Source organism: Anarrhichthys ocellatus, unplaced genomic scaffold (genome assembly GCF_004355925.1).
Source record: "Anarrhichthys ocellatus isolate YVR2014 unplaced genomic scaffold, GSC_Weel_1.0 scaffold89, whole genome shotgun sequence".
NCBI lineage: Eukaryota > Metazoa > Chordata > Actinopteri > Perciformes > Anarhichadidae > Anarrhichthys > Anarrhichthys ocellatus.
In genome coordinates this window covers 1,312,863-1,336,135 of record NW_022280119.1, presented here as the reverse complement: position 1 = coordinate 1,336,135, position 23,273 = coordinate 1,312,863, and the positions used below count along the sequence as shown (strand labels likewise).

The window sequence follows — 23,273 nt, the reverse complement described above, 5'->3', positions numbered from 1 at the left end:
ACCGTTTTCTAATGATGTCCACAGTGAGAGCCAGAGAATAGGTATATGGATGAGGTCATTCATATTACTGAGGAATGGGTTGAATGAGTAGTGTTTGCATAAACTCTAATCTGAACAACAAGAGTCGACAGCCATGCTAGCGGCTCTGTGAGGCTGTACTTTGACCCAGTGATTCTTGAGATTAATGCTAATGGCAGCATGTTAACATGCTCACAATGACAATGCTTACATGCTTATTTTGAGCAGGTATAATGTGTACCATGTTCACAACCTCTGTTTAGCATGTAAGCATGCTAATATTAGCTAATTAGCAGGAACACACACAGTTGAGGTGGGTGGGAATGTCAAAAGTTATTAAGTTATAATCCAAAGAACTGGACAAATTCGTCATCCTTTAATTTTGACCAAATGATGACTGGATAAAAACCAAAGTGATTACAAATTATCCTGAGGGGGACATAAATGTTTGTATCAAATTTCATGGCAATCCATCCAATAGTTGCTGAGATAGTTCACCAAAATGTCAACCTCATGGTTGTCCCAAGTAAAGTTATAGGATTCATCTCCTGGAGACCGTGAATGCCTGCACAAAATGTTATGGCAATCCATTTAATAGTTGTTTAGCTATTTCAGTCTGGACCACAGTGGTGGCCATTCATAGAGCCATCACGCTAGCATGACTGAAACAGAACCAATCACAATGGAGAACCCTTTGATTCCATGAAAAAAACACTACTGTCGCGGAGTAGATTTATTTGTATCACTAACTATGGCTAGCAAACACAACATACATGTGACAGAGCAGAGGGTCTGACCTGGCGGGACATGGTTGGGTGTTGCAGGGCATCAGTCCAGTAGCTGGTCTTGATCTGGGATTGCAGTAGGATGTATTCACTTGCACTCTCAAGTCTTTGTAGCATGCTGACTTGGTGTTCATCTGACCTGTTTGGGTGATTTTTAAATAATTTCAGGCACATCATCGTAAAAGGAGAATGTCATTTTCATTTTGACTGATACTCTATTCCATCTGCCACTTGGCTACTATGAGATAAGAGTAAAACAAAACTTCAGGCTCATATTTACATTGATGGATTAAATAGTTATGGAGAGGGGTGTTATAGATTATTGGCACTGTTGTATTAAAACATCAGTGTTATTGAGCTAGATGGCTCATTCTTGGCCTTGGAAAGGGCAGTTTGTCAAAAACCTTATTTGGAACAAAACAGCATTGTTGCGTGAGTCTTTGTGTGTCAAGCTACTTGTCAAGATGCTCTCAAATGTTTGCACATAATATACCTGCAATATGTGAAACCTGTTGAATAATGTTACAGAGTTTTACCTTGAAATATATTCTAGGTAGTTAAAGGAATGTTGATGGATATCTCAACGTGTGTCTTTTCAGCACACCTCCTTCTGCATGTGTGATGTGCAAAGGAACTTTCAGTCGCTAAAACATTTGAAAAAACCCAATTCTTTCTTTAAACAAAATAAATAAACAAATACCGTGACTTTTGGTACAAATGTCGACCTGATTTGATTTATGAGAAACATGAATCCGAGCTTTACAGATCAACTGGTTGGTATTTGGCCTTGGGCATGGTCAATCTGCACATCCTAACTCATTCGAGTCAGTTAGTCAGTCACACTCTTTAATAAAGCAAACGACCCCCAACCCATCATGGCCTACAATCAGGACACAAAGAGGCGGAGGTGGTTAGGGTGGACCGCAACAGACCAGGGTGGGGAACTTTAACCTGCAGTGTCAATCAGTAGGAACTCTACACTGGGCGCTTTGTTCACACTTAAGTGCACACACACACGGACACACACCTAAACACACGCACACCTGCACATACACACACACACATGCACATACAAGCACTCACAAAAAGCAACATATAAACACACACAAGCACTCACACACACTCTTGTGCATGCTCGTTTAATGCTAGGCCTCAGGTGGGACAAAGGCCACTGGTCAAAGTCATGCATGTGTGTGCTTGTTTCCTTTAGCGTATCTGTGTGTGCATGTGTGTGTGTTTGTGTGTGTGTGTGTGTGTGTGTATGTAATAGCAGGTCTCCAATAGAACAAGAAGAGGTCCCACCAGTCCCAAACAAGAGCTACTAATGATGGGAACACTCCCCTCTCCATTTAACCTGCAGCTAAAAGCCTCAGCAAAGATCAGAGAGGTCAGACTGAGCTTTAGATGAATGGCCAAGATTGAGGATCTGAAGCTGATCTGTTCTTTTTCATCCACATAATGGACTTTATAAAATAAGTTTAGAATTACATCTACGTAAAAAAACACACAAAAGTATTGTTTAAGAACAGCTAACGGCACAACATATTTGATTGACAAGGGAGATGAAAAGGACCATACCACACTCTAAACACATCAATCATTGCAGTTGAGAAAAAAAACACATGTTAACCTTAATTTCTGTGTGATTTAATAATGCAATAAAAAATATTTTTGTCATTCATGCTTACGCTTACCTCCGGCACAAGTAGCTGAGCATTGGGCGCGTATGATGGCCCATGTATAGTTGTGTTTGATGTGGTTCCTTTTCTCATCAGCTTTCTTCAGAGTGTATTCCCAACGTACACCTGGGTTCCTGCCCTGCAACAATATCTACAGGGGAGAGAATGTGGTCAGAGCCATGAGACAAAGGACAACAAGAAGTAGCACAATTATATAGACCTACGTAATAATGGGAAGTAAAGAAAGTATGTTACAGGAATGACAGACACCTAGTTGCACAAATTGCATACATTTATATATTAAATATATGACATCTTTCTGTGTCCAGGGATCCTTTACCTCTATGACTAGTGTCTCATTAGTGGGGCCAGTTGATATGAGGCTCTCTGGTCTGTTGTAGGGTCTCTTGTACTCAAAAATAGCTCCAGCGATGGGGTGTCGGCCTGGCCAGTCCACAGTCCAGTGCCCGTTCAGGTAGTAGCGTCTCTGGGTATCCCTGACAGCCAGGTAGGAGCTGGACGTATTCAGTTCCATCACACGGATGCTCCGAGCTCCTGCTGGGATTGTTACCACCCCAGAGTACTCTGAGAAAGAGAACAAAATATTAAGCAACACGCACATATTGCAGCTGTGTATAAGCTGTAAAAGGCAAAACAAATTCAGTCGGGATAAGGAAAGAAATCATTATCTTTTAAAATGTCTAAAGTGAAATCCCCAAAAGCTAATGAAGTGAACAATTTAACCTCTCTGACTTACGGTTGGTAAAATACTGCTTGGTGTAATGTCCTTTGTAGATCTTGCAGGTGGAGTTGTCTCCGTTGCACACCCCGCAAGCATCGGGCACAGCCGTGGAGCCCAAAACACGGTCACAGCCCACTTTCTGTGGGAGAAAAACATCATTGATTTAGACGAAGAAAGTAGATTATACACATAACATGCAACATAATGCAAAATGAATTACGTCAGTTGAAAACAACCATCGTTTAGCCTGTCCTTTATGTGGTGACAAGTCAACATTTTCTTTTTCATGACATTTAAAGTCGTAGTGAAACAGCACAACAAGGATGTCTTTTGATCTTCTCCTGGTGCTAAATCCACACTCAACTTCAAAGACTTCAAATATGATATCACCTTCAAAAAAGAAATTGAGCACTAACTCCAAACACTTTGAAATCATTCTTCAGTTACCGTCTCACTGCTTGACATTTAGAAGTATTACCTCACACAGTCCGTCAATACAGACATTAGAGCTGTCCTGTGAGCAGAGTGTCCCATCCTTAACTTTGCTGGCCAGGGCAAAGAAGAAATCATAGCCCTCAGCGAAGCAGTACAGTTTACATACATCTTGATCTGGGAGGAAAGAGGAAAACCACATGAGCCACAGTGAAAGCAAATAGTTTACGAACATGATATGGCTCGTTGGTAAAAGCCTCTCCCAAAATGTATTTTCTACCATTTTCAAGTTTTTTTTTTTTACTTGAGTAATTTTGAAAGTGAATAGGTGAGGGACAGTTGTCTCACCATCCACTCTGGTGTATGGCCTCCAGCTGTAGTACCATCCTCTGAACTGTTTGCCGTTGAACTCGGCACACTGCTGCGCTCTGTACTCGGCGGCGTTGGGGGGACAATCCTCAGTGTTGCAAAGTTTGTACGCCCTGAAGGAGCCCTCACAGAAATTCCCTCCATATGCAGGTCTGCAAAGAGGGATTGAAAAATATGTCTTCGTTTGTTGCATAACACTGTATATTTGATAAAAATGTAATGCTAAATGGTATCAGATTGCACTGTATGAACAAGAAATTCTGAGGAAGAAAAAAAACACTTGCGTTGCATTTGAACTGAGTGAGCAAAAGTGTGTTAAATTACAAAAATCATTGAATTTAATTATAATTCTGTGTGCCGTCCTGACTAATAGGTGCATATGCTTGCCAGTATATGCGGCTGTGTGTGAGTGTGCCTTTGTGAAGGGTTCTCCAATCACAGGTGTACTGTATATCCCCAGGCTATGTTCCTTAAAATCTCTTCCACGGCCCTCTAATCACATTCTCACTTATCTCTCGCTCGCTCTCAGATTCTCTTCTTTAATATTTCTGCATTTCATCTTTTGCTTTTTTAATCCCTTCTCTGTCATCTCTCCTAGCACCCCCCCCCCCCCCCCACCCCCTTCCCTCCACCTTTATCTCTTTCCCCATGCCTGTCTTTGTCTTCCTTACCCTCCACCACCATCTCCCTCTCTCTCTCTCCTCAACACCCTCTGTCTAATTTAACCCACCACTTGTCAGGATCTTGGCATGACATGATAAAGAGGAGGCCCCGGCATTTGGGATGGGGCCCCTTTACTGACGGGCAGAGCAAATAATCCTGAGTGACTGATGAGTAGAGAGAATAAGTGAGCAGATAAGTGATGAAGCGATAGACCCATGTGAGTGATCCTCACTATTTTAATCACATGTCTTAATATACTCTTGGCCTTGAGTCTTGCAATCACAAACAGTAGAGACATCTTCAGTGTGTCCTGAAAATGAGGAAATGGTCAAAGTTGATATTTTTGATGTGATTCAAGTTGCAAGAAGGCAAAAACAGCATAATAACGGTCAGCTTTAGCTGTGGGTTTTACCCTTGTTTTGAGTTTTTCTACTGCATAGTTTCAATATATTAGTTTGAAAGGTGTACTTAACAAATCCACTCCGAGTTGACAGATTCATAAAAGACATTTTTAGACATTTTGGGAAATACTTTTTCACTTTGTTGCGTTTGAGAGTTATAAAAGAAGATCCATTGCTAGAGCCAGGAGGTGGTCAGCTTAGTTTTCCATAAAGACTGGGGGAAACATCTTGCTTGGCTCCCTCCCGCGCCCAAAGCTCAGAAATAAACTATTTGTGATTTTATTTGGAGTACCATGCAAAGTTGAGCTCGTACCGATCTCCTTATCTACATCTTGATAAGAAAGCAAAGCATTTCTCAAAATGTCAAAAGCCTCTCAAACGATTGCAACAATATTTAAATTGTTGCTAACATGCGCTACTGTACTTCTTTTGTTAGGGCCTGTTATTGTGTATATCTCTACCTCGGGTTGTTGCACTGGCGCTCTCGATAGGTGACTCCGCTCTCGCAGCTTCGCGAGCAGGCAGACCAGGACGACCACTCTGACCACTGGCCGTGCTGAGGCCTCGGGCCCTCGTCACCCTGCTTCACACACTGGCCCCTACGACACCACTGGAGAATGAGAGAGAGGAATTATGAGTGGAGCGGAGGGAGGCAGAGAGGCCGAGGCAGCAGAGGGGAGGCACACAAGAGCAAAGAGTCATAAAAGTGTCAAAGACTTTCCAGTGGACCCTGCCCTTTATCTTCTTTATGACGACTGTCTGTCAAACCATAGAATATGTCTGTAAACCATAGCTTTGAGGTTTAAATGCTGTCAAAAATGTTGTGGACCAGTCCTGGTTACATAGTCACAATCTATCAGGCAAACTCCAGTGCTGCTGCTTTTTGGACAGCCTCTACCTTAAGCTTTCACCAGCTAGAATTAACAGGGCTGAGCCCAACAGTCAGCTGAAATGTGGAAAAATTGGTCTCATACCTGACAAGGGTATTCTCCTACAGTAATAGTCTGTCATATTTGCATTTCATGTTGCGCTACACTGTAAAGTAAAACACAATAACAACAATAAAACATGAAACAGGTTGAAATACTATTGCCAACAATGCAAATATCAATATAATAATGTTTCTATGCTGCTGAAAAACATATTTTGAAAGTTTTTTAGTGCAAAAACAAAAGAATAAATATCTGCTAAGGCACAGAGATAATCTAACGTCTTTCCAATGCAAATCAACTACTAAAGTGGGGTATCGGCCTTTTTGTGAATTGTGGCGTCGACATAAATCTTGAAAGAATTAAACCAGAACCAGCAGGTTTCTACCATGCATTTGAAAAAACAATATGCCCATGTTTTCCTAATTTGGTGAGGCAGAGAGCCAGGTGCTCACATGAAGTCACCAGCTGCTTCTTTTTACCCTACAGAGAGGAGCGTCAGTGGGGTCACAATTACCTCCTCAGATAACTTCTCTGCACAACAGTCACACTGACCACGTGGCTTTCCAACCATGATCACTGCAAAATGTGTTTCATGATGATGCAACCAGGCAAGGCAGGAGAGGAATATTAAACTAAATGGCAAGTAATGTAAATACAGTTTGTCTGAGTTGGGAAGTTCTTTATTGGATGCACCTTTGAAAAAGGTTGAGTCATTACCAAACCAACCAATTAAACTTTCCAAAAATGAGCAGTACTCAAAATCCCTAAATGTAAAGTGAGAATCTAGACTTAGTTAAAGCAACATTGTGTCACATGGCTGTTCGCTGGCACAGGATTGAACTGGATTAGTGTGTGTCAAGACGACATCAGTCACCAACTGCTCGTCTTGGAGCGATCTCAGGCAAGCACAAACACACACTGTGCTCACACAACCCATGCATTAGTTTTGATTTGGTGACATATATTAAGCTGGTCTTGTTCCCATTGTGTGTCCATGCCTGCCACAAGATGCACACTAGAACACACACAGTCTCACACACAGCACAGTCTCACACACCCCTCCAACTAATCTCGAGGTCCTTGACTCGAAAACTAGAACAGCTGATTTCCCCTCAATTTTCCCCCTGCGGCTGAGTGCCACGGATTCCTAAGTGAGCCTGTCATTGTTTGTGTTCAGTTAATTGTCCCGTGGAGGGAAAGGGCGGGATTAAACCATCAAGTTCAATATATTGAGAAGCGAATGTGGATGAGGGGCTGTCAGGGGAGAGAGAGTAAGAGAGAGAGCGAGCCTTGGGGGAGAATCATCTTGAAAGAAGTAAGAAATGAAACAAAGAATAAATAAAGAACACAGATTGCTTTTTGGCCCAAGCCCCAATGGCATATTTTTTGCTACGTCAGCAACAAACCAATTGCAGCTGCTCCCTGAGGTAAAATAATGAAGGGAGAGTGTGGTACCTCTATCAAAAAGAGAGATTTTTACCGAGACTGCACTCAAGTGAACCCAAATCAAAGTGAATCCAAACTCTTTGCGTCGAAGTTGATTTATTAGTCTGCACTGGGACAAAGGCATTAGTGTGTAAAAAGACGCCTAAACAAAGTGCAGTGTCACTCAGTTCAAGACCTTTTGTTTTGAAATGGCCTAACTGGGTGGAAGTATTTGCACGACATAACCATAAAACACTCAACAAATTTTACTTTAATGATAGCATCTCCATCAATTTCGCTCTGATCACCATATAATATAATATCGCTCTTTGTCTAGTGCAATTTACTCACTCAGAGGTCAGTGGTATCCCATGGAGGAGGAATCTATGCATGCATTTGTGTGTGAGACATCTCTTTACAAGCTCTACCTCTCTTAAACTAAATGCCACACAGCTGATTATACTAAGCAGCACAGTGAAAAAAAACCCTCAATGCCTTAAAGGGAAACTCCACTCTGCAATTGAATTCACTTATTTCATCCATCTTGTGCAGCCCAGTCCGTTGACATGCAGGGAATCTGAGAGCTGTCACTTCCAATGTTCTTGTTTGAATTGTGTTGTTGAGCATATTTTCACCAAAACTGCAAATAAATTTGTGAGAGGCTATTGTTTGGTGCCTTTCATTTGTGGATTTATTTGGCATGATGTTGCCATGGAGCAGTGTGCTGGCGACAGTCAAGTAAACAGAAAAAAAATCACATGCTGTCCTCGTTTGACAAAACAGGCGTACCAACTGCAAAATCATTTTGGCTCCTTTGGCTAAAATGAAAGACTTTATCTCAGTGTCGGTATGATTAAACGGTAATTCTACACCCTGCATGGAGCATGCATTTAAAAAAAACAAAGATATGAATAATGACATTCTGCAGAAGGATTTAGCTGCATGTTCCTGCAAGCTGCTAGAAATGTTCTTTGGAAAGAAAACTTGAATTGCCTCAAAGGCGAAGGATATAAAAGCCCAATGGAAATGAATTGGTTCCCATGCAAGTCATGTGATACTGCTCTTGAGGTGACCAAGCTTGTGAGCATATCACCCAGCCCCCTCCACCCTCATACACACACACACACACACAAATACACGTGTTAAGTCACCATATCAGGGCCGCAGGCGGAGCCTTCAGCAGCTGGCATGAACTTGGTCTCACACTTCCTCCCAACACGGTGGCACCACAGAGCCTTGCAGATGTCCTGGAACAAGATGGGAGAAAGGCAGGGAGGGAATTACACGGCGCTACTATCATGTTCTCGTGCTCAGTATCAGTATCTCACAACAGCTGTAAACAAGGCTAGCGATGAGGAGGACAATAAATAATGCGAACATTGCTGTTTTGCCACTAGAGAGCTATTAAAACATGCTGATGGAAACTTGCTGAAATAGAGATTGTCTGAATAATGATCTTCTGGCAAGCTTTCAGTGTGCAGCAACCTTGTATCTCCAAAATATTTATGCTGTATGCAGTAGCTAGGATAACAACATTTTATCATCCCACAGACCTTGCATCAGTTTAATACGAAAAAAATGCACATCCATTGTTTCTCCAGCCAAATGACAAAATAATGAAATGATAAAGCTGATGTAGTAATTTCATACATTTTCTTTGCCGAACATACAGTGCATCTTAAGGTCAGAAAAAGTGGAACCCACAAAGGATATGAACAGAGATGATGCTATGCAAGTATGTGTGTATTGTAACAGGGTACAATTGACTTAAACTTACACGACTTCATGGCTGTGTTTCTCAGCAGAGGTCTGAAAGATTCAGATGGGAGCACCGGGTGCTTTCCCTGTTCACATTGCTTGAGAAACATGGCCTGCTGCTTTTTTTTAACATATCCACTATATTACTTTCTGAATGACTATATCAGATTTTGACAACTCAGTGCAGATGTTGACAGGCACCTCGGCCTCAGCTTGTTGCTGCCAAGAACCACCATGGAATTCATCCCAAGGCCGATTTGTCCAGCTGTTTTGCTTGCTCAGGCCTTTTGTAGCAGTAACAAATGGCAGAGAGAAGCAGGGAAAAGAGTGAGTGAGTGATGGAAGTAAAAGACAGAGAGAGATGATGGACATAGTGGGACAGAAACTGAGTTGAAGAGAGAAAAGGTGAAAAACACCCACACTTATTGTTTTGCTTTTTGCAAGGGTAACCCAGCTCTATCTAACCACACACACCATAGAGAGTATCATTTAGCTCCTCCAGCGGTACCTTATCTTGACATCGCCTCCCAAAAGGTTTCATTAAATATGAATTAATTTCACAATGAATTGCACCACTGAGGACGATTCTCATATTTTTTTTTTCATGAGTAACAAGTGTCTGGAAAGACAGTGAGCATGAGTGCTGCTTGGGGACTGTGCACCATGCCGCTACCAGGTGCATGAAAAAAAATAGTTCAGGACCGAAAACAAAACCATGTGGGAGCAATTCTAAAATATCTTGCAGCTGAAATGATGCATAGATGTTTCAATGTTCAAACGGGCGGGCTAAGTAGGGAACCATGTGCTAATATCAAGGGTATCCTACAAATTATCTCTGAGGCGTTTCAAAGCCCCTTTCCAAACTTTTTCCAACATCTTCTTCAATAAAGGATTTGCCAGTCCCGTCCCATGTCCCAACTCATTACAATCCATTCAGTTTCCAAACAACGTGAACCACAAGCTGTGAGAACGTTTAAGAATATTTGCTACACAAAGACAATTCTGTAGCCTAAAAAATGTACTGTGGAACAAGGTAGTTTTACCATTGCGCATATTCAGGAGTCATGAGTGGCATCATCCAGATAAAGTTGATCAGTTTAAGGTGCGACAGGAACAACGCTGGTTGAATTATTGCCAAAATGAATAAATAAACTGGATTGGAGCGTGGAGTACGCAATAAATCCCTCGGTGGGAGATAGGTTCACTTCATCTCAATCAATGGCAACACAAATGACCATAAGGGCTGCACACAGGAGAACAATTGTATCCCATGGCCTGAAGTTCTTTTATGAAATGCTGTGACATACTGTATGTTGCTATAGTCTTGCAGTTTAAGGGGCCAATCACACGCTGCCCTCAAATCCATTGTTGTCAATGTAGATGTGCGGAAGGAAAGAGACACCATCTCAACAGTGCGCAAGCGTTCCCAAGAGCCAAAGACGATATAGTATAGTACGGTAATAGCTTAACTTTAAAAGGATAAAATCAACATTACTTGTACTTTCCACACATTTTTACCTGTGAACCGCCCCTTAGATTTCTATCTGCCTGGAGATAAACATGGTGGCCAGTTTGTTTTGGTGTAAATGGGTCTGCTGAAAGAGTTCACGTACGCACACAGTGTGCAGGGCCGGACTAACCTGCAAAGTACAACGTGAGCTGTGTCAGAATAACGGCAAAAGAAACTACTGTCTCAAAAACAACAACTAATAAATAGCCATTGACTCCTCTTTTTTTTTTTGGAAGGGCAGGTGCATCTTATGAGGTTCAGGTGGGGTACCGTTGTTGTTCCTAGGAAGATCACCAATCCAGATGCAAGACCACCAACAATTTAAAACATCTTTAAGGTGCCATTAAACACTGAAGTTATCTAAATCCTATCTGGACTCAGGCAGCGTCTCTCAAACAGTAACATCAGCAGTAATGAGTCAATGGGAGCGCAACAAGGAGAGATTCCCATTGGCAATGCTCCAGTGTATATTTAGTCATCCATCCCAGTGAGCATTTCATGAGCAGAATTATAACTCTCGCTGTTTATTTTATGTGTGAGAGAGTACAGTATGTATGCTTGTGTGTGTATGAGCACATGCGGGAATTCAATCCTAATCAGTTTCTCTTTTCCTTCCTCTTTCCTTCATTCTTCCTTTTTTCCTCGACCTCATTCCCGCCATCCTGCTCTCAATCTCTCTCACTGTTTTTTTTCCTAGGGAACAATTGCCACCACATTGTTTTAAAGTAATTGAGCACTCGAGTTTTAGTGTGTGTGTGTGTGCTGAAAAAAAACCCAGAGAGAATTATAGCATGGCATGGGATTTTGAACTTGTTTTTAAATTTGCATGGGGAGGCATAATTGTGTCAAAATCAATTGTACCTTCTTAAAGTCCAGGGTGCAGAGTTTGGCCTTCTCCCCAAATTGCCATTTACACTGTGTGTCTGCATCGTACAGCTCGCCAGGCAGCTTCTCGGGGTACCGATACTCCGTGACCGCTCTGGGTTCATCTGATAAGCACACGGCCTGGGCAGAACTGGGGGGGGAAGAGAATAAAAGAGGAAGTAATGGAAAAGTAGGTAAAGGAAAGGAGAGGACACAGGACAAGGAAGAATAATGAGGTCAACAAAAGTGATAGAAGAGGAGCAGAGCAGCAAGGCGAGTGGAGGTGAATAGGTCAGCGGAGGACCGTAAAAGAAAGCAGAATTTATCATTAATTACAGAGTGCTGTAAAGTGTTGCTGTGGTAACATAGCAATGCTGCCAAACTCAAACCCTAAGTAAGAGTAAGGGGTTTAATGCATCAGGGGCTCAATTATGACGGACATATAAAACACGTGCCCATGTCGCTCATATCCTAACACCAGCGGGGGGTTTCCAATGTTAACTGATAGCACAGGTTATTATACAGAGATATTTTACTGCTTATACACTGCAGTCAGGGGAATATAATACAACAATATGGTGGAAAGAGCATGAAAAGGCAAAATATGTTGGAAAGGTTCATCGTGCTAGTGAGTGGTCATGATTGCTTTAGCAGAGTGTGTCTGTGCGTCTGTGTGTGTGTGTGTGTTTGTGTGTGAGACGGAGATCTTCCATCGCTTTATGGGTCCTTTGTGTCGACAGAGAACAATGACTCTTCTGCAAGTGCAATATTCAGATTTTCAACATTAGTCACATAGTAAGGTTTCTGAAAAATACATTACATTTACAGTGTACACGCATCAGCACAAGTAAGGCCTGTGGAGCACGCCTGCAGGCGGTCAGTCTCACATGAAATTACAAGGCCAACGTAACAGACACACTTTAGACTAGCTTTTAATATTCACTAGTGAGACTGTGAGAGCCTTCAGAGGAAATGTTTTGAGGCTGTAAGCACTGAACGCCATGAGATTATCATCAGCTGGGGATGAAAAGAAAAGATCAAAATAAAAAGAAAAAAAAGGAGAAAAGCACCGTTCTTTTCTGGGATTCCCTGCAGATCCCCTGACTCATTTCTTCCAAAATCATGGTTTGTTGCTATATCAAGCATGAAGACAGCAAAATGATGTTATGAGGGAAGGGAAAAAGTCTTAATGATAAAAGGCCAATTACAAGACTGGCAAAAGGATCAGTGGTCACAGGTGAATTACCACCTAAAAAAAACACTTAGCAGCCGGTTGACTTAGGGGGGGGGCAGCTAGCCCGGCTCTGTCCAAAGGTAACAAAATCCACCCATCAGCACCTCTAAAGCGCACTGATTAACACGCTGTTTCTCGTTTGAAGTGTAAAGTTGCCTGGTTAGTTGGCAAGAAGTTACTGGTTGTGTCACAGTTTAGGCTTTGCCCCCTGTGTTCCTGTGTCTCTGTCTCTGGGTACATCCCAAGTCTCTTAATTGCATCCCCGTTTCCCTCACTTGGGTCCTTTCCTTGCATCTTAGTCCCTCCCACCAGGGATGCATGGAGGAAACCATGCGAGAAGAGAGGAACGAGGAAATATGTTTTAAGAGACATGAGACGCCCTTTCCTCAGTTGCGTCACATGAAGCAATGTCTGTTTTTGATGACGGAGGATCAGCTGATCACAGCTGGATCAGCTGTCAGTCGGCTTTAACAGCTGGAGAGACTTTTGAGAAGATTGTGTCTGTTCACATGATCACTGTACTTAATGATAGGAACTAATAATACCAATAACTAATAAAGACACACAGTAAACACCACTGTAGAGGTGTTTCTCTCTGTAGTCTGTTAACAAACTGTGTCCTGTGTTCTGTTTATAAGCACAGGATCCATTTCTACCGGCGGAATGCGATCGTCTTATTTATGAATTATTTGCGTCTGTACGTTTTGAAATTCAGATTGTGATGTCAATATTAAATAACCCAGAATATGATTATTGTTTCTCTTAAATGATAAAACTCATCAAACCCGACAATCAGGAATTAACAGCCTCACGTGACTGAATGAAATGATGATAAATGATGTAATAAGTGTTTCGTCTCTCCAGTTCCCTCTGACTTTAATTGTTTCCATAATAAAAGTTCAGATCATGAAAACACAAATCTTTCTAATAAATGAAGAAAGTTGTTTGTGGTCCTTTTGTTGTTCAGTCTACAATGAACATTTATTTAAACCAGATGTTGAATCAGAAAACGAATCAAATATAAAGCTTGAGTTTAATCTGTGATCTGTCTTCACTGTTTACATGTTGAAAAAAATCTCATCAGGCCGATCGGCGGCAGCGTCCAATCACATGACTGATGAACAATGAGGGGGCGTGTCGGCCGTTAAAAAACTTCCTGGAAGTCTGTTCTTGTGGGTCCTCGCTCATGGCTCCTCAGAGATCCCTCCTCCCTCCTCCATCCTCGATCCTCAGAGCTAAATAAGAGCTTTGGGACGGCCGTCAATATGGCGGCGCAGAACAACTTCCGGTTCAAGCGAGGATCGAGGACCGAGGAAATGAGAATTAAGAGACTTGGGATGTACCCTCTGTCTCTGTGTCTGTGTGTGTTTCCCCTGATTGCACTCATCCTACTCACCTGCCCAGTCCACCCAGCTGCCTTCAATCTTCTCATCACCCCACACATACAGTATATACTCTCCTGCTTTCCCTGTTCTGGTTGTCAGATCGTCCTTGTTCGTTCCCCTGTCAGTTCCACTTTTGTGTCTCCCTCGTGTTTGCTCGTTGCTCCAGCGTTTGCTCCTGGTTTGTTCCTTTGCCTTTTTTTTGTGATTGTGGATCTTCTTGCCCGCTCCGTTGGAGTCGTTTTCAGTTTTTGTTTATGACTTTTTAAGTAAAAAAACCTTATTTTTCAACTTCACCTTGTCTCCAGTGTCTGTGTCTGCGCTTGAGTCTCAGATCTGCCCCTCGGACGTGACAGGTTGAGGCCAAGAAATAGTCAGGCACAGAGCCCCTCATAAAACAGCAAATTGCTGTTATTACACTTCATACAGATTTTGTTCAGAAGCGCGATATACCGTGTTAATCTGTTAGATTCAGAAGTCACTGATTAACACAGATTTTCCTTCCGTTGTACATTGCCAAGCTTTCTGTGTCCAGTCGTGATGCTGAGCTAAACTTATCATCTGCTGGGTCCAGCTGCGTACTTATCGTACGGAATTGAGAATGGTGTTGATCTTATCTTGGCAATCACTCGAATAAAATGGCACAAGACAAAAAGCTTCTACAAGAGACATAAATACGTCACCTCAGATGTTGGCTATAATGTGACAAATGGGCCGAACTGCGTCATTTGCAGCATGTCTGACCCTGGGAAAAGAAATGGGACCTCAAGAGAATCTTGTAACTTTCATGTATCACTGGCTTTCTAATGGGTTTCACCAATGCTCACAAAATAACTTCAAGTGGCTTTGAGGGGATTTTGCTTCCCCTGCCATGGAAGTTGTCCATCCATTCTAGACAAAGAGGTCAGATAAAGCATCTGCCTATACATACAGTGTTGGTGCAGACCTCACTGTCATGGCTGACTGAGGGAAGGCAGATTTAGAGTGAGTGTGATGTAAACTCCCCCTCCGTAACAGATGATGGCTTAGACATTTAGCAGTCTCACTTAACTCAATGAGAAACATTTAGATCAAAACATTTAAATATCATAACCCTCTGTTGTTTGCAATTAGGAAAACGTACAGCATTTCAGCATTTTTATCATGAAGTGGTTGTACAGGAAGACGACCCCTGGTTGTTTCAGTGGTGAAGAGATTCCCTCCACGTGGCCTCAGGGGATGACGGGAGTTTAATATAAGGCTGACAGGCCTAACAAGGGTGAGGTCACCCCAGCTCTAATAACTCAGCGAGGAAATACACTGTCTGTCTCCACCACTCTGAGAGGGGGGACCTGACAGTTCAGTTAACACACTGGTAAATTTAGTGGCGGGCACTGGCTCTGAGCTATCTTGTTTCAAGCACACACACACACACATGCACAGACACAGAAACACAGCCAGACACATGGACGCTATGTCTGTGATGCTTGTTTTCCTCACATGGATGAGCATGCTGTATGCATGGAAATGCAGTTATTGCACAAACACACACATAACCTTCCCCCCCTCGCACACTTTCCCCAACGCATACGTTGACACATAATAGTATGCAGTCTGTAAAACAACACTTACAGGAGAATAGCAGCACCACATATCACTTAGTTGCTATGTCAGCTATATAGTCCAGCCTCCCACACACGCACAGTACATACAGTAGGCCTGTTGGTCATTGTTTTTTGCTAAATCAAGTCCCATAATAGTTAGCTGATATATCTGCTGCTGACAAGTTTTTTTCTATCAATAACACGTGTGGAATAATAAAAACACAATGCATGTTCAAAATGGCTATTACCAGTGGGCTCCTTGCTTCATTAAGTCTGTTAAATAAACTGACACAGTGCTTTGTGTCTGTGTTGCATGAGCACTTAACAAAGGCTGGCATGAGGATTTGCTCATTAATCTTTATCAATGTGCCATATGGATGTGATTGAGCGCTTCTGTTGTGAAAACTTAATGTGCCTCTTCAAGCGGTCATATCCATAAATGTCATTTTCTAAGAATAAGTGCTACTTAAATCAATTATTTTAACATTGTGTTAGCAAAACCACAAAACCATAGCAGTAATATGAAATATGTCTGCTTACTTGAGGAAGCGGCTGAGGTACTGGCGGCTGCAGTCAGACCAGGAGAAGATACCATTGTGACCCGCTAATGTGGGAGACATGATGTTGCCTTCTGACTTCTTACAAACGTTCCCTTCACCATCATGGACCATTCCAAAACTAAGGAGTGTACATAAGATACAAAAAGTATTTACAAGTTAAGACGACAGTGCTCCATAAGTATGGGGCAATGCAAGAAAAAGCCCATGGCTGGACATTGTGGATCATGGTTGATGCCTTAACTCCACCACCAGACATCATTTTTTTAGCACTTTCTTTTTTGTCATCATGCACTAATGAAAAAGATGGAAATCCTTACTTGTGTCCGGATTCATGCGCGATAGTGAATGCCAGACCCAGGCCTGTGTCCTCATTAATGGTACAGCTCCGGTACTTGCTGCACATCCCACTAATTGGAGCAAAACCTGCAAAACCAGTGATATCATTTCACAAATTTTACATCACACCTGAATTATTTCATCAATGGTAACTCACTCCATTCCAACATCAACTGTAATTGATTGATTATAATAACCACTGTCAAGCTGTGTTTACTCCTGCTCAACAAAAAGTGAACTTTTTAACTCCAACATGATTCTCTCAGATGGGAAGCACAAGACTCACCCCAGTCTCACACTGCATGAATAAAAAATATCAAACACATCAGAACTGGGTTAAAACCCTTCCACATGTTAAAATATGGGACTCCATGGAAACCTTCCTAGATCCCCTGCTACCTTTCACGTCACTTTAAAACATTCTTTATCTGTCTTCACTTCTTTCTCACGTCTCTCATTCTTTATTAAACTCCCTTTTACTATTCAGCTCCCTTTATGCCTCCCTCTGTCCATTCTCCTTCTGCCACACACACGCACACACCTGCACACACACACACACGGCCCCCCTTGGCTTTGAATCAAAAAGGATAATACCCATGGGGGCCTCTCTTAATGTTTTTGTCTCGGTGTCTCAGGGAGAATTTAGCCTGGTGTTTTGTTATTTTACGGCTCTACGTCATTTGCCATAGAGCACAAAACCCCAAAAGTAATGTTCTCATGTACATTGCTAATGTGAATAATGGTATTAACCACAAGCAGACAGATTGACTGTGAGAACTACCATTAAGTTCCCTTTTTGTGTCAGGAGAGAGGTAGATCATTGATATTATATACTGGTTTTGAAATATAGAGGAAAACATTGAGAGATAGGGCTGTAACAATAATGCAAATAAACTGTGTTATATACTGACCGGTAGCTCTAATGGTCATTTTGCCTTGCACCTTTGGGAAATTAGTTAGAAATAACTCATTTTTTGACTGCAAACACCCAGAGACACACACAGACCTTTGAACTGGGCTTTCATAGCAACGATTAGGGCTAATGCTAGCCTCAACACTTTGAAGTCAAAACTTAACTCTGGGGTTTGAAGGGAATGTGCGTTTGTGTGTACGTGTGTATATGTGTGTGTGTTTGAGTATAACTCTGGGATAGAGAAGTTGTTTCTCACAGTGGGGAAGACAACAATGTGTTTGCATGGTCATTACCACAAACAAGCTGTTGTTAGTTAGTTAGATGGTCTACACTCACAATAACTGTGAGTGTGTTTAAAGTAAGCTTGGTCTGTACAGATATAGCTAAAAAGCACGTTCTGAATGCTCTGTGAATTCAGTGAAAACATGATTAGTACGTGCAATTTTCTTATATTCCTCTGATGTTGCACCTGCATTAATGCAGCAATGTATGTTTTGAATTTGACAATGCATTTTATGCTAATAGTAATCATTTTAATTTGTATCTGCTGTTAAACGTATACTATTTTTACATTATATATATAGTGTGTAATACTGTGGAGCTAAAAAGATCTGAAAAGAAAGCTGTAGATTATTTCAACATCTGGTTTGGCTGATATGACCCTCTGTCACATCATGTGACAGAGGACGGGGGCACCTTCCCAGAGAAAGACAGCAAGAGAGAATACCATCTTTCTATCAAGAGCAAGAAACAACAAATAACAAAATAAGGACAGATGGTATTTATGTGACTTAAGACAGGTGGCTTGAGTGTCGAAAAACACTTTCTTACTTTCATTATTTTACCATTTGATTCAGCGTTTTCTTCTTGTCCTTGCTTTTTTTCGGGGTATTTACATTGTTTAAATTACACTTTCAGGCATTTTGTAACTGATGTTAATGTTGAGGATGTAGCCTACCAAGAGTGTCACAGGGTTCATTCTTCCAAGAGCAGATGTCAAGTCCTGTGAGGAGGATGGCGTGGTCGTGGTGTCTGCCCTCTCTGCCTCCAAGAGTGGACTGCCAGTGGCAGAAGCTGTTCAGTGTGTGGTCTGCATGGTGGTTGATCACCAAGCCATCCTGTGAGATAAAGCAGATAAAAGGAGGCAGAAATAGAGACAACGTTGTCTTTATGGAAGGTAAGCTGTGAGCTCAAAGTGTTATGGATTTAAATGGTAAAACAGTTGGTCGAATGAATGACATTACCTTTCCCCTTCCCCCTGTGTTGACAGACGTTAATCAAACCACCTCATAACATAAACAGAAGAACGGAAGGCAATGCAAATACATGTATTGCTAATCTTTTTACCAGATCCTTGCCTGTTCTTCACATTCAATTACCAAGATCTTTAGACATATGTGATAAAGGCAATGTGAAGATGTCAGAGGGCACACTGATCGTTTAAGTGTTTCTACTAGGAAGACAAACGTCTGGGACATTTTTGCCATTTTTGGCATGCTTCCCGCAGATAATTGCCTCTTAAGGAAGATTGAAATCTATTAACATCACAGGTAGATGGAAACCAGAAGCCGTTCACCTCTGCCTCCTTGACTCTTTTCGCTGACAGTGCCCCATCTGTTTCCTGCTCCCGCTTTTTCTCGTGCACTCAAAGTATCCTTCATTCTCCCGCACTCTGAGATAATTTCCCTCCTAAATCTGGCAAAGATCCAAGGAAATGTGCACCCTATAATTAACCACTGTAATTGTCAACCCCAGGAGACCTAAGAGAGCTGGGCCTTGAGGCATATAGACAAACAAACAAACAAATGATCTGTTCTTGGCAGTTTTTTGTGTTTTGTCTGAAGCTCACACACTGTTTTTGGTGCTCTTGAAGTCCCTTTAACAGTATGAATCCAAAGGAATTTCCAAAACCTTCAACCACACAAACCAAAAATTCAGCCACCAGTTACAGGGTAGCTGTTTTAATAGCTGGATTTTTGGACATATTAGGGTTTTCACCTGACAATGCTTACATGCTTTGAGCTGCTCACCTGCTCTTCATCCAGAAGCACAAGGCCAACTATCACTATGTTGATGTTCCCCCCTATTGTACCGTCTTTGAAGAGACTGGAGACCTAGGGCACACAAACAGACATTATCGAATTATTAACACCATTGTTTACAAAAATGCATTTCATCTGTCTACAATTGCCTCATCGGTTTTGGCTACAAGACAGTCAATGCATTTTATCAAACACAGGCACTGTTATCCAGTTAAACCTGATGTAGTGTTGAGTGGGGGAGGTGAGCATATGTAACTTTTGAACATGACTTTTCAAAGAGCTTTGGACTGGATTGGAGGTATTCTGTCTTCAGACAAGCAGGAATAGTCATTCAAATATTAAGATTCAGAAATAAACACTTCTTCAAAAAGGTATCTGGACTGACACAATGAGAATCAGTATGGGTCAAGTGTACCAACTCTACATTAAGACCTGATTTTGATAGTGTTGTACTCAGGATCTATAAGTTCTTGTGCCATGTAGACAATAGAGAGGTCTGTGTAAAGTGTATGAGACAACACACCTTGGCATTCCTGTAGAAATAACAAAGAAACCCCTTTTGATAGTATCGCTGAGGTATGACAGCCACAACTGCTGTTCTCAATTCAGCTTTTAGTACTCACCATCAATCATAACACTCTGGGCTTTGGAAGTCGACTCCTGATCTGTTGCTCTTGTTCGCTCTGTCTTTCTCTCGGGCCCTTTGAATACCTCAGATGCCAGCCCCCCCCCCCCCCCCCATTCAGCAACACTCTCATTCGTTCCTTATGTTCCTGATGTTTGGTCTTCCACTGCACTGACTCATTTGAAGACACATGGCTGTGGTTTTTTACCAAATTCAAGCTAAATACAGAGGTCAAAGAGTCAATGAAAACCACTACTTAAACTAAGGTCTCCTGGAACACCATTGCTTGACAGAGCTCCAGATTTGCAAAATTCAACAGATTCAGTGAACCAGTTTCCATAGAGCTTGAGTGTTTAGTGCTACATAATGTGCAGTGTGTTTTTTAAATTTGTAATTAATGCCTTTGAAGACTTTCCACTTTGCCGCGAAGAAAACATAAATCTATGCAAATGCTGGAACGGCATATCAGATTACATTTTTGACAAATATTAAATAACCTTTTTGAGGCCCATGAGAGCTGGCAGCTCGGGTAGGGGGTTGGGTGTTTTTTGTGAAACTCCATACTGCATTTAGGTGACTCCTCTGAGGCGGGCTGTGACTGCTCCAACTTGGATTTCTACAAGAGGGAACTATGTTTTCAAAATAGACGGATTATCTTTGGATTTGTCAGTCACTCATTAAGTAGCAAAACGACCGTGACGGAATTTGCTTGCGGATCAGCTGAGAGTGATGATCTCACCCAGATATCAGTTTCATGTTTTTAGATGTGCTCTTTCTGATAAGTGAGAATGGAATACAGGGGTGTTCAAGTCACTAAACACTAAGCTAATGCAAACTTCAAATTAAATCATGTATGGCTTCCAAATCAATCTCTGCTGATCCAGGCCAAAAATTTGTGTGATGAGAGGAAATATGCCACTGCTAAATAATAGACTTTGATGTTATGTCGAATCTACTTCACGACATATATGTTTGATGCATAGCAAGATTCTCTCCCTTGCATAAAGACAAAGCGCAGCTAGTAGAAAAACATATCCTACATCACGTTTCTTTTTCATAAGAATAAGATTGAGTAGGCCATGCTAGCAGCTCTGGGAGAGTGTGTCGAGCTAAATGCTAATATCAGCATGCTAACATGCTCACAATGACATTTTGTCAACACGCTGATGTTTAGCAGGTTTAATGTTTACCATGTTCTTAGAGTAGCGTGTTAGCATGCTAACATTTGCTAATTGGTACTTAACACAAAGTATCACACCTTTTCTGTTGGCTCCTATGAGTAGGATTCCCTCACCATATTAAGCACAGTAAGAACATATGTGGTAATGTTCTCGTGACCGTGGTTGTCCATCATCTTCCTGTCCACCACCACCAGCGTCTCCACATTGAGCTTCTGATTGGCCTGGTCCTTCATTGGCACCGCTCTTTTGTTCCTCAGGATGAACTTGTACTCATCTGGAAGGATAAAGGCATCCTCTTCTGGAGGTTTGGGCATGTCTGAATAGAACAGGATGCAGAATAAAGGGAGTGAACAAAAAAATACAACAACTACAAAACAATCTGAATGAAACTGAATGAAGCACACTGTGGCTACAGAGTCAACATGAATAGGATCACACTGAGTATAGTGGGATCTAAACAATTGATGAAAGCAGTAAACAAAAGCGCATATAATAACAAGTTAAAGGCGGTTATGACGTCCATTGCAGATATACAATCCTTCCTTCCGACAGCTGATTATAAGTTTTGCAATATGAAATGAACCTATAGCCATTGGCCAATTGGCCAACTTCGCTTGTGAGTGTTAACCAGCGATTCTGGTAAGTAGCTGACAACCATTGTGGATGATTAACTATACTCTCACTTTCATGAACTGGTGTCATGGATAAACTGCAAACTGAGTTTTTTTTTTTTGCAACTATTAAGTCAAGTGTGAAACCACAGTATGTGGTTGTACATTAGCAGCAGCTAGCGAGTCAAATGTTCTCATGCAACTGCTATATAAAAGCTTTACGTTGACATTACCTTGACATTAATAAAAGCCAATCCATCAAAGAGATCTGAGAAATTTCATATTCTGTAGACATAACAGAAAATGCGATAATGATGGACAAGGGCCAATTCTTAATTCAATTCATGTATGAGCTTGTCTCTGTTTTTAACCACTTTACAAACAGTGTTAATGAAGGTCATTTTGAGCGTTATGTCAGCGTGTCACAAATAAGATAAGCTGTTTTTCCTCAAAAAGGAAGCTGTATTATTAAAAAAGTATGACGTAAATCGCTATGAATTCACAATACAAGCTTATTGTGAAAACTTATCAGTGCTTTGTTAAGTGAACATGTGACTCAAACAAACACACACTTAATCTTGACATTAAATTCCCAGCTCTGCCCTGTTTTTGACTCTCCTTTTGTAAAGCTGTGTCGCCTTTGGGAACCAGTCTAACATTCATCCTCACTTCTCAGCAGTACTCACAAGTCAAAGATAAGCACAGCCTAAAACTAATGTAGCTTGGGACATTATCACCTCAAATCTTTTCGTCTACGTTTCCAGGTCATCAAAACGTTCGCTGCTTGGCTGCGATAAACTATAAAGGCTAGAAAGTTTGCTTATGTAGGCGGACAGCAGGTGAGCGACCTATGTGCCTATTTGACTAAAACATGGCCCAGGTGTTCAGTGATGTCATGCTATGGGAATGTAAACATTATCGTGTTTTCCCAGGGAACAGACAGCTGGGGTTCTGCAGGGGTAATGGTGGTGGTACTAGTCCAATCCTCGCCTGCTCTCTTTCAAATGACCCCTGTGACACCAGCAATGTCAACTGATCTTGTGGTAATTCCTTGAGAGCAAACATTTGTCACAGTGTCAAGTGAAAATAAAACATTTCCCTTGACCTTTCACAGGTCATGTCACGAATGTCAATAGAGATTGAGATAATCTTCTGAAGAAACATTAGTCATCACGTGAAAAACAAATCGAAACCTTCACAGAAAGCTCAGGATCCTTTTTCAAGGAAA

The 23,273-nt window shown here is 41.6% G+C and overlaps 1 protein-coding gene across 1 annotated transcript in view; it reads right to left on the bottom strand.

Moving 5' to 3' along the window:
* adamts16 (ADAM metallopeptidase with thrombospondin type 1 motif, 16) overlaps positions 1-23,273 on the bottom strand; it is a 48,758-nt gene that overhangs the window by 11,582 nt on the left and 13,903 nt on the right. Inside the window, exons 5-18 of the mRNA XM_031875332.1 lie at positions 21,548-21,750; positions 19,617-19,700; positions 18,545-18,704; positions 16,655-16,760; positions 16,318-16,455; positions 11,576-11,729; positions 8,598-8,693; positions 5,551-5,699; positions 4,005-4,177; positions 3,703-3,833; positions 3,240-3,363; positions 2,823-3,067; positions 2,498-2,633; positions 816-942 (exon numbers count right to left, since the gene is read on the bottom strand). Coding sequence (XP_031731192.1) covers positions 816-942; positions 2,498-2,633; positions 2,823-3,067; positions 3,240-3,363; positions 3,703-3,833; positions 4,005-4,177; positions 5,551-5,699; positions 8,598-8,693; positions 11,576-11,729; positions 16,318-16,455; positions 16,655-16,760; positions 18,545-18,704; positions 19,617-19,700; positions 21,548-21,750 — 2,026 coding nt within the window. The remainder of the gene's footprint in view (positions 1-815; positions 943-2,497; positions 2,634-2,822; positions 3,068-3,239; positions 3,364-3,702; positions 3,834-4,004; positions 4,178-5,550; positions 5,700-8,597; positions 8,694-11,575; positions 11,730-16,317; positions 16,456-16,654; positions 16,761-18,544; positions 18,705-19,616; positions 19,701-21,547; positions 21,751-23,273) is intronic.